Raw genomic sequence first — 11,640 nt, 5'->3', positions numbered from 1 at the left:
AATTTTAAATATATTATAATAATTATGAAGATACAGGCTTTAAAATTACGTTCATCAATCTTATTGTTAGCTTGAAAAAACAATCTTATTGCAGGTGCTCTTCAAAGTGCAGAACTTTAATTTGACATATTATATCAAATGCAAGCTAGAAGAGAATAGAAATCATAAGTGAATATTAATATTAATATATATTAATTATAACATTATTTTATAGCTAAGAATTAAAAGAATATAAATACGTCTAATATACAAAAATATCTTATGCAAATGATATTGATTCCTTTAATCGCAAAATCTCAATAATATATTAAACGCAACTTTAACGAACTGAGTTTAAAGAAAACGCTCGAAATTACACCGACATTATATGTGTGTGTGTGTGTGTGTGTGTGTGTGGGTAACTAAAATGTATGAAATAAGTATGTGTGAGTGGATAGTCTCAACTAAATGAAGACATAAATCACTTGTACGCGGGTGAGAAGTCGATGACAGCTGGACACAAAAAAAAACATGTTATTTCACACCTTTGGTGTGAAGTGCGACACCTAAACGGCTGAAAAACAAGTGTCGGTACATTTTTTGTTTTGGTTTTTATTCGCGTATCGAGTTTCACACGGAAGCTCGAGCTCACGGTGCTCGCTCGAGCGTGCCTTTTAAGGAGTTAGAGATCAGATAACGCGAGGAGGATGCGAGAAGGATGCAATGAGGGTGCGAGAAGGATGCGAGAAGAAAGTCCGAAACGCCAATAAGCGCGACGCGATTTGCGGGACGACGAAATCCGCGTTTTCTATTGGATCGAAAATCGAAATAGCCATGATTATTGGCTATATCGATCAAGTCCGCGTGGAGTATTTAGGTCAGCAGTCCGCGCGGACTATTTAGCTCAGGAAATTCGGGGCATCGAAATAAGACGTGTGCTCGCGTAATACCATGCGAGTGAGAATGTATCTCATCCAAGTTTCAATTTTTTATTGCAAATATAAAACGATTATGATTATTGATTATCGATCTACATTCCTGCGCGGATTAATTATTGCAACATTAATATATATATATATATATATATATATATATATATATATATATATATATTGCATAGAAACATCAAAACGGAATTAAAACGAAATTACATCCACCGCGATTACCGCTATTTTTCACATGGATAGAGCAACGAAAAAACGTCATTCAATTTTTATCTGAAATCGAGGCCAACTACGCGGCCGCGCGGTTTGCGACGCGGACTCGCTGTCCGAAAGAGAAATATCATTATCAAATAATGGCGTCGTCAAAGGGAAATGCGAAAGTGCGAGCCAAGAAAAAGCGGATAACGGAGCGAGTATCGCGTCCCGATATCCGTTCTCGCGTTAGATCAACGCGCCGTAAACGCGCAAACACTCCGCATCGACGGCAGCCATATGATTCCGTCAGTATACCCCAACTGGTTTACGAGCTCCTCACTATCGATAAGTACAATCAAGGTAACTGTAACTGATGTTATTACACGACAGTAAATAGCAATGTAATAAATAAACTGCAATAGATTCAGACATAAAAGAGAATTACTCGTCTATCTGTCAAATATTTTAATCTCGAGCGCCGCAGTTTGAGCTTAAAACTGAGAATTTTATTCCAGTTATAATATATACCGCATGTAATCGGTAACTGATAAAAGGAGTTGAAATTGTGTTAGCGCAGCTAGATAGAGATGCGTGTAAGCTAACATCGTTACTGTACATTTGTCGTCGTAGAGGCGAAACGCTTTCAATCGCCGGAACGCTTCAGGACACCCCGTCGAAGAATACAGAAATATCGCGAGCAGCAAAGGCTTCCGTTCGAGGTGGTCGACCGCGGTGATAGCCCGGAATCCGTTCAAGTGCCCGAGTACGCGATGGAATCTAGACCCACGTCCATTGAAAGTCTCACAGAGTCGATGGACGCTGCAAATAACTCGGCGTCTACGAGTTCCGCCAACAGCAGCGCGTCCAATATCTCAATGAAACCGATCGCGTTAGCGAATTCACTCAATAGCGCAAGAGCGCTTTTCAAGAAGAAGTCTCTAGTGCAGCTTATAAACAATTACATCAAGGCGGGCATTGCGGAAGGTACGCATTTGAAGTATAGTTTCTCTTTTATCGGTTAGAAAATAAAAATTCAATATAAGTATACGTATATGTAAGTATAAATGAATTTTTAGACTTTTCTCTTATAGAAACACAAAATATAGTTACAATATAATCCTCATAATATAATTACAATTTATATTAAATATTTGCATAAATTTATCCCCTCTCGGATTTTATCGAAATAAATAAAATAATTTCTACTCTTATATATTATGTTATATAATTTTTTATGTCTCCAACGAAGAAGAAGATTCTAAAAACCTTAACAAATCTTTTGTAATTTTATAATTACATTTTGACAAATTTTAAGTCTTTTTTCTGATAGTTTATAATTTTATATATAAATATTATAAAGATAATAAGATGATAATATTCATGCAAAGATACAGGAACGGATACAATTGCATCCCGCGACGGAGGCATTGAAAAAAGTCAAATGAACGTGTATAATGACTCATTTGATGCATCCGTACCGCGGAATTTGTTAAAAGTCGCTGTATGTAAAAGCGCTCTTGACCGCGAGGTTAAACTTCTCGGATGACAGCCAAGTTGTCGTGCCCAACAAATGATATCCATGTTGCAGGGAAGCGACAGGCGAAAAAATACATCCGCAAGGCACTGTCATTTGGCGTAAGATCCGGTTACCTGATCCCGGCCGATCGACAAGGTAACGTGCTCCATGTATGCCCGACCCTGGACACGGGATCTTGGAGCACGAGACAAGCCGACGTCGAATCGCGACAAAGACGACGCATCGCGCGACGAGGGGAGACGCGGCCGACAACGATCGGCGACCGGAAGGCGATGCGTCGCGGAATTCCGCGAGGTAGGCCGCGTAACGACGTAGACCAAGAGCAGACGAGGTCCAAGAGAAGACCTTTCGTTCAAAGTCCTGCTCGAAGTTTGAGCGCGAAAGAAAGCAACCAAAGAAAATCGCCCGACAAATTGACGCTGCGCGAAAAAAACAAGCCAAAAACTGTCGCAAAAAGAAAGAGGTTGGTCAATTTCTCTATTACAAAGGAGATGATAATTTTATTAATTTTGTATAATTTTTCCATTATAAGTTTTAATCTAAGTAACCCTCATTGTCCTCGTAGTATTATTCGATAAGTATTATTCTATTACATTAATTGTACGTATCAATGTGTGAGCAATAAAAATTATTTACTCGGTATTGGAAAAAAAAAATGATAGTAAAATAATTTCTCGTAAAATTTCTTAGCATTACTCAAATAATTGTCTGTTATAAATGTATCGTCAAAAGTATCGTTTTATTGTGTCTAATACTGTTGGGTAACAGCAGTAAATGATTTTAAATGGATTATAAGAATCGTAATAATTTGTCACGTAATAAAAGACTTCTTGTAATAAACGTATTATGAGCGCCTCCACAATTTTAAGGAAAGCGAGAAAATAAAAAGATTTATGTCAGGATAAAATTAAATTTCTTCCGTTTTACATTGCATTTTCATGAATAGCAAAATACTCTCGTCTATTTTATACCTTACGCAATACATTTTGCCAGAGGATGCTCTGTCGTAGGAGAGACTTATTTTATCTAGATCATATATCTGTTAAGCAAATTCAACGATGTGGTCAACGATAAGCGGGGACAACAGCGGAAAAGAGGCGATGACGAGGATGTCAGAAAACCGGTCAAACGACGTCGCACGGCTTCGTCTTCGAAACACGCTGAGAACGATCACTTGGAACCAATCGAGGAAAATTATACGTACGCGAACGACGATGATCGCAATCAGTATAAAGACAATGAAGATAATTGTGGGACAATTACTGAAAGGCGAAAATCGATGTCGAGTCAGGAGGACGACTCGAAGGAGAAACCGAAGGCCGGGATGAGTGTCGATGATAATCGCAAAAATGTAGAGCACAAGAACGCCGCGGACGATGAGGATGACGACGACGACGACGACGACGACGACGACGAAAAATTTGATGAGACGAGTGTTGAACATAACACGAACGGCACGATCAGAGAAATGGATGCTTAAGGAATTGAACGCCCACTTCGAGCGATGCTTTTCTCCGTTTAGAAATGAGAGAGAAACTTTTCACCTTTTTATACTTTGTCTCATTCATCGTTTGTCAAATGTATTTACTGTGCGTCTATTTTTGAGATCTATTTTGGAATTACATTTTTATTTCGCAAGCACGTGTCTATGTAATTTTTTTCGATCAAAATTTTATTTTAAGAGGAGAAAACTCTCTTTATCTAATATATGCAGATATATATTTTATTAAAATCTTTTTAAATGCTACTCTATGTTAATGTAGTGTACTAGATTTAATTTATTATAGTACTTAGAGAAGAGTTATGGAAATAAAGTAATAAAATTTAGGTGTATTTTTAATATTATAAAAAAAAGATATTCAATTCGAGGAATTTTTCAATTTTAATTTTCGTTAACATATAGTAAATTATATACTAATTGACAATATAAATTTTATAAATTTTACTTAGAGAAAGAACTATAGAAATAAATTAATAAAATTTAGATATTTTTTGATATTCAGATCGAGGAATTTTTCAATTTCAATTTTGCTCATATTGAAGAGAAGAGATTATACGATATTGGATTATTGATTGCAAAATGTACTAAAAATATTCTATCGTTATTTTGTACCCGAAATCATTGCCAATTTAATTTAAATAGACAAATTGTGTCGAACATTTCAATCTCTCTCTTTTTCTCTCTTTTTCTTTTTCTTAAATACGTTACAAATCTATGTATCAATTTCGGTCTTAATAAAATTAAACCTATTGCAATCGAACCCAATTTATAATTAAAAAGCAAATGCGTAAAACGCGAAAAAAATTTTGGCTGATTGGAGCCAAAGAGTTATTGTATTTAATGCTATGTTGCATTTAATTTATTTAAAAAATTCAATGATAAATCGATTGGTCGAACGATCGCAAATGACTTTGTATTGTTAAACAAAGAAAAAAAGGGAAAGACAAGAGAAGAGGAAACCGCCGACGGAAAACGCCGTTGGTTGATATTTCCTTTCAAATCTTCAATGTCTCGGAAATTTGCAGACGAAATTCCACGCCATGACCGTCTAATTATCCAGAAAATTCGAAAAATTGAGGTAGATGTGCTCAACAATCGGGAAGCAAATTTTTCACGCCATCTAAAGAGCAGGAAAATATCGAAACCAACAGTAAGCACAAAATGGTTCGCATAAAAAGACATCGAAATATTCAAAGCCATCAAAGAACGAGTGAGTGATTATTATGACGCACTAAAAAAAGTTTTTTTTGTTTATTTTTTGTCTCTCTTTCAACATTTCTATATATTTTTTAACTTAACATGCAACAAGTTTTATTTAAATATTTTTTTGACGATATAATATGGGCAAAATTTCACTTTTCTAACTTTAATTTTTATTTATTATACTTATTGATATATACATACTAATCAACCATATATACATGTTTAAATGTTTCATAGTATTATATTTATGCTGTAAACCGACAATTTGCTCCATTAAACCAGAATTATCTAAATTCCCTTTTTATACGTAAAACCAGAAATATATCTGCTATGAATTAATTTGTATTATTTAATAGTATTCAAGAGTATTAAATATGCAGCTTATTTGTATTCAAAACGAAACTTTAATATTGATAATATAATAATATATTCTATACCAGCATTAATCAGTATAGTGCGTCAATATGTTTCTTTTAATTTTTTTTTTTAATTAAAAAGAAAAATCTCCATATAATTCTAAACAGGACAAATTTAAAATTCTTTATACAAAAGTAAATATCTACTCAACCTAATGTAATCTCTGTACAGAACCTCGTCGCCGCAAGCCGAACATTCCCGAGTTAATCTACAAGTTCCTCGGCGCGGAACGTGCTCTCTCGACCGAGTGTCGCTGCTACAACCAAGAGAACGTGTACCACGACGAAGTCGTAGATTCCGCGGATACTTCGCGAATCGCCAGCAGGAGCATGGGCTATGGAGTGCGCAAGGATAACGGTAGGGTCTCGAAAGCGCGCCGCATTAAGCGACCTACTTCCAGAGATCGGCCGATCTCGTACTTGCAGAAATTCGTGGGTGGCAAAGGTACGAAGTTAATTGATCAAGTAGTTATCAATTGCTGCGCTGCCTGCATATGCGACTTAAATTATAATATTGAGTGATTTGATCATCGATATTGAGAACGTTATTAATACGCAGACTACGCCAATTACGTATGAACGTTTACATCTGACAATTACCTACTGTAACTAATAAACACTCCGGGCGTTCTGCTCCTCTTCCTCCTTCCTCCTTTTTCGTCACTTCCTTTGCTTCCGTACAATATCGATGATTAAAAGATATAAAGGAAAATTATTTATTACGTCGCAAAATATCCTACGATAATTATATTAATACGGTATTTTAATAAAATGTAATACTTGACAGTATATGTCACAGCCAATAATTTATATCCAATTTCATGCATATCTATTAAAAATTAAATAACATATATATCTTTTGCCAATAACAATTTTATGTCTAATATCTATATAGATATTACAATAACTGCATTCTAAAAAAAAAAAAAAAAGAAAAAATATGATGATATATGAAAACAGTTACTTATTTAGAATAACTTTTTGTTTCGGATAAATTTTACATGTTTCCTTTGACAGACACGAGAAAGGTGAGAAAGTACATTAAAAAGGCATTAGACTTTGCTGTCGAGTCCGGCTATCTCATTCCTTCTGACTCTACGTATAAAGTTCTACGCGTATCCTCGGATTTGATGAAAAGTGATCCGCGGACAAACAGAATTAATACATGCGATAAAGCTTTATCTAAGGAACGCGAAAGCCCAACCAAGCAAGATGATCTCCAAGTGCAAGAGCAAAGGAGAAGAAGGGGAAGAAGGCCAAGAAGACGGAGTAGAATACGGGGTCGAAGATTGAGAAGCCGCTCGAGAAGACGTCGAAGTAGGAGGGGCAGGAGGAGAAGGAGTAGGAGCAGGTCGCGTAGTAGATACAGCAGGTAATTGTCAGACGTAGCTCATATGTAATCATGCGTAATAATGCGTAGTCTGCGTATTAATTCTCATAATAACGTTCTCAATATCTCATGTAATATAACGCGATTAACCTGGAGCACAAAGCATAAAGTTTTATAAATTAAAGCATAAAGTTGTAAATTCATTAAAGCATAAATTGTAAATTCAAAAAAAAAGAAATCATTATGAGAGAAATGCGAAAGCTTACTGCTCTAATAATAAAACGAAAAGTAAACTTGATTTAACACTTGTATTGCTATTTGACTTTTTTATAAGCAAATAGCCAAGAAAATTAAAATAAATTTACGAATAATATAATACGATATTACTTAATATAATAATTTATTGTATTAATTAATAGAAATAATTTAAAAAATCAATTAAATATAAATAGAAAATAAAATATCTATAATATGAATTCTTCATAAGTTTGATTGACTTTCCTTTAATAATACGCGTCATCGTACGATCGATGAATTAATTTTATCTCCACATAATTGTCCCTGTTAGGCAAAATAATTAGAGTCTAGCGTCATAATCGCTCAGAGTGTTTGCACTCTGTGCCACAGTGTAAGTCTAGAAACGTGATAAAACGGTCAAAGGGATTTCCAGCCCGCAGAGTTCCGAAGAGGTTGCCGAGAATGAGGCGGACGATTACGAGATGGATGAGAACGATCGAAAGAGCAATATTCACGCGGACGATATAGAAAGGGAGCCAAAGACCACGCGATCGAACCAGTCCGACGAGGGGCAATCCATGAAGAAAACTGAAGAAAATGGCTCGGATTTATCCGTCGACGAGGACGAAACCGACGACGACGAAGAGAAAAAGAGAACTGACATTACGAAATCTTAAGCATCGAGTTTGATTGCAACTTTTTTTTCTAAAAATAGCTTTCGTTTAATATTAAAACTTTAATAAATGATAGAAAAATTAATTTTGTATAGAATCACTCGATTTCGTTACACTTTGATATTCGTTTACAATTTCAAACATGTGATACAATGTAAATATGTATGGTCGTGGTTAGTCTCAACGTGCATGATGCAATAATAAAATTCATAATCCAGGAATAAAAATCCAGTTACGTCATTCAATCTTACAAACATATAACCATCATTTATCGAATCTTGGGAGAAGCATGTGTTAGATTTGATTTCGGTTGAATCGAAAATATTCGATCAAAAGTGATATATATATAATTGTTTTTAGCTTAAAACGCTTGAACCCCTTTCAAAATTACTGCTACAGGTCAAAGCAAAGAATTATTTTACGACTTTGCGAATTTACAAGATTGCTCGGAAAATTTCTCTCACGGATTTATGATGCCAATGGTCGGATGAAATTCTCTTCAGGATATCTTCGAGTCGTAGATATCTTCGCGTCTCGAAGATATCTTACGTTTCGATTTCTGGCAAGTAGGATACAAGCATCGGGCACACCGATCACGCGGCAGTAAAACACGTAATCCGCGTTATATCGAAGTGGAATCCGAAGATCTCGCCAGCGGAACCTCCAATTACGCGTTCCCTTCATACGCTTTCGTGTGAATTGGAATCAATTCCGTCAGCAATTCAGGATAGAGATATTACAAGATACTGTAAATCCCGCGTGAAAGCTTTTATCAGATAGATATTGCTCTGGTACAATTTTTAACGCTTACTTATATTAGTAGAGGATAAAGCAATGGAGATGGATGGTCGTCAATGAAGATGCCAGGAAAAACGCGAACACGTAATAATAATTTATCAAAGAACGATAATTATCACAAAAAACTAGGGTAATACTGGCTTAAAAATTCTCTCGGAAATGTAGGTCGAAAAATAAATATGAAACAATGACAAACAACTAATTAATATCATACACTTTTAATTAGATACAAGTGTTTCTGGCTCATAATATTGCTTACCAGAATAATTTGCCTATAAAGTACATATAATCTTTAAAAAGAAATTGAAAATTTTTAATGTAATTAAATTAATTAATATTTATTGTAAAATTATTCCTACGATTTTTTATTTTTATTTAAAGGCTATAAAAATTGTAAAGAGAAGAACGAATATTAAAGTACAAATTATTTACTGTAATCAAAAAAAGGTGTAGAAAACAGATAATATTTTGAATCATCTTACTTTTTTCAAAATACTTTCTTCTCTTGTTACGCCAGTATAAGAAAATAAAAAGAAATGAGGGACAAGGATATGAATCCATAGAATAAAAGCGGGCGTTTTTTTCATATAGACAGTAGGTAGTTTCATCTTACGAACAAATAACCCGCGAGCGACGAGACAAAATTGGCTATTAGTTAAATCACGTGGAGGCCCCCCGAGGAGATCTTAATATTCGCCATGTGCACGTGTCACACGTGACAAAGAGACACGGGGAGAAAATATCGAGAGTATACTACGAGATATCAACGTATTTCTCTGTAGTGCGATAAGACCGGAAAGGGAAAATAAGGTCGACTTACAGATTGCGGAAATTGTCTACAATTGCCATGGCAGCAAGGGATAGCCCTTAATTGGACAAACACAGAGATTGTCCCAATAGGGATAATCACCCACGCGCGTGTCCGCAAAGTATAAACGCAGGATCTGCGGAATTTTTAGCCCTTAGTACGCAGAATAACTGCGAATCTACCGTTCGGTCCGCTCTCCGTGTCAACACACTGAGATTGCGCGAGATGGTTTACAGCTTTATCGCAAACAGGTAACAACAGTGCCTCTTTAATTTCATAATTTCATCAATTCAAATACATATATATATATATATATATATATATATATATATATATAAAATAATATTATTTTATTAACTATATAAATTATTTAACATTTTCTTTTATAATGTTTGACTGTATATTAAATTATATTAAAACGAAAAATTACGCGCAAACTTTTTCATCCATATATTAAAATAAATTAGCATTTTTTTACATATCCTAATTTCTTAAGCTAAATTTATGAAATGAATTGGTTCTCTCTCTCTCTTTCTCTCTCTCTCTCTCTCTCTCTCTCGTTTTCTCTCTAATTTGTGAATTAATATAGATGTTTTAAACTGTTTTATAAATTGTCATATAAATAACTTTTGCGCGCGCACTGAAACTTTAAATATATTTTACTAATTTATGTTATATTAAAGGCATAATGTAAAAAAAATTTTTTAATTTTGATGTACATTACAAAAAAAATTACACGATATTTTACTTTTAATTTTGCTACACCCATAAAATCAAACACAGTTACTATAAGAGAGAAACAAAATTCGTTCTTCAGAAATCTTGAAAAGATTTCAAGTATTTAAATAACATATTTAATACTATTTAAAAATAGAATCACTTGCACGCAGAAAAAATCTTATAATTTAGTATTGCGGTTCGAACGAAATTTCTTCCTGTAACGTTAAAAAAAGATACCTTCATTCTTGCAGGCTCGCCGTAATTGCTATGTTTATATATTTTATGAAAAAGAATAGGGGAAAGTTCAAGCTGTGAAGTTTTCCAACAACGATAGATAGAATTAGTTTTCCTAGAAAGAGAAATTTTTTTTTTTTTTTTTAGTAAACAATATGTAATTTTCACTTGTCAAAATTAAATTAGTAACATAGTAACTATAATCTCTCTTTCTTTTTCTCTCTATAAAATTTATTTTTTCAAACTTGCGGTTACCCATCACATTGCAAGTCTCTTATTGATTATTTATTTGTACAAGATCTTCTTCGATAAAAAATGGGTGATAAGAAATATATGCTTTTAGCATGTTTTTATTGATACAATACAAACTTTTCAGAAGCCAAATTAAACAACTTCATGTTTTGTAATTTTTCTGATTTTAATATTATAGAGTAAATAATTGATGCTTTAATATCTAAAATTAAGAAATTTATAAATTTATATTTAATAAAATTAATCAATTTAGCTTTTAAAAGGCTTATATATTAACCAAAGTTAAATACTTGTATTATTTGTATCATTTTATTTGTGCATTATTATATAGTTATGAAATAGTATCTCATTACGTTATATAACTTTATGCTCGTCGATCAAAAGCTACGCATCAAGAATCTCGCGCAATAGAACTTTTGTTACAAATACTTTAAAATTATACGTAAGTCCAGCTTGCAAGTTACGACACAACTCTCGTTCAATTGCATCTGGAAGCTCGCACTTAGGATGTTTCCGTTGCACTTGCGAACTGAATCGAGTCGTGACCTTGCCTAGCTTTTAAGCTTCAAAATATATATCAGGCTATTATCTATCTCCTCTTTCCACTACTTCCTATCTTCCTATTCGAGACTATTCTTTTTAGAGTTGCGGTTTCAAACATTTATCGTAAACTTTATTTTATATTTATTTTCGTTATTTTTTTCTGAGAAATATAGAGCTTTTTCTAACAAATACATAAAAAAATAAGAAAAATGAAGAGAAAGGAAAATAAAAAATAATTTTTATCTATCAGATATTTGCAAAATAGTACA

The 11,640-nt window shown here is 33.8% G+C and overlaps 2 protein-coding genes across 2 annotated transcripts; both read left to right on the top strand.

Annotated features, from left to right (window-relative positions):
* The first annotated feature begins 1,276 nt into the window (after positions 1-1,276).
* LOC126856427 (uncharacterized) lies at positions 1,277-4,293 on the top strand. The gene is made up of 4 exons (XM_050604895.1): positions 1,277-1,478; positions 1,734-2,102; positions 2,707-3,118; positions 3,703-4,293. Exons 1-4 carry the CDS (start codon positions 1,277-1,279, stop codon positions 4,133-4,135), a joined length of 1,416 nt encoding a protein of 471 aa, XP_050460852.1. The 3' UTR covers positions 4,136-4,293.
* Positions 4,294-4,938: 645 nt separating this feature from the next.
* LOC126856203 (probable splicing factor, arginine/serine-rich 5) lies at positions 4,939-8,159 on the top strand. Its single transcript, XM_050604496.1, has 4 exons — positions 4,939-5,366; positions 5,948-6,220; positions 6,793-7,147; positions 7,776-8,159. Exons 1-4 carry the CDS (start codon positions 5,318-5,320, stop codon positions 8,017-8,019), a joined length of 921 nt encoding a protein of 306 aa, XP_050460453.1. The 5' UTR covers positions 4,939-5,317; the 3' UTR covers positions 8,020-8,159.
* Positions 8,160-11,640: the final 3,481 nt, after the last annotated feature.

The sequence above is a fragment of the Cataglyphis hispanica genome, chromosome 18, assembly GCF_021464435.1.
Source record: "Cataglyphis hispanica isolate Lineage 1 chromosome 18, ULB_Chis1_1.0, whole genome shotgun sequence".
Lineage (NCBI taxonomy): Eukaryota > Metazoa > Arthropoda > Insecta > Hymenoptera > Formicidae > Cataglyphis > Cataglyphis hispanica.
This window is presented reverse-complemented; position numbering and strand designations above follow the sequence as displayed.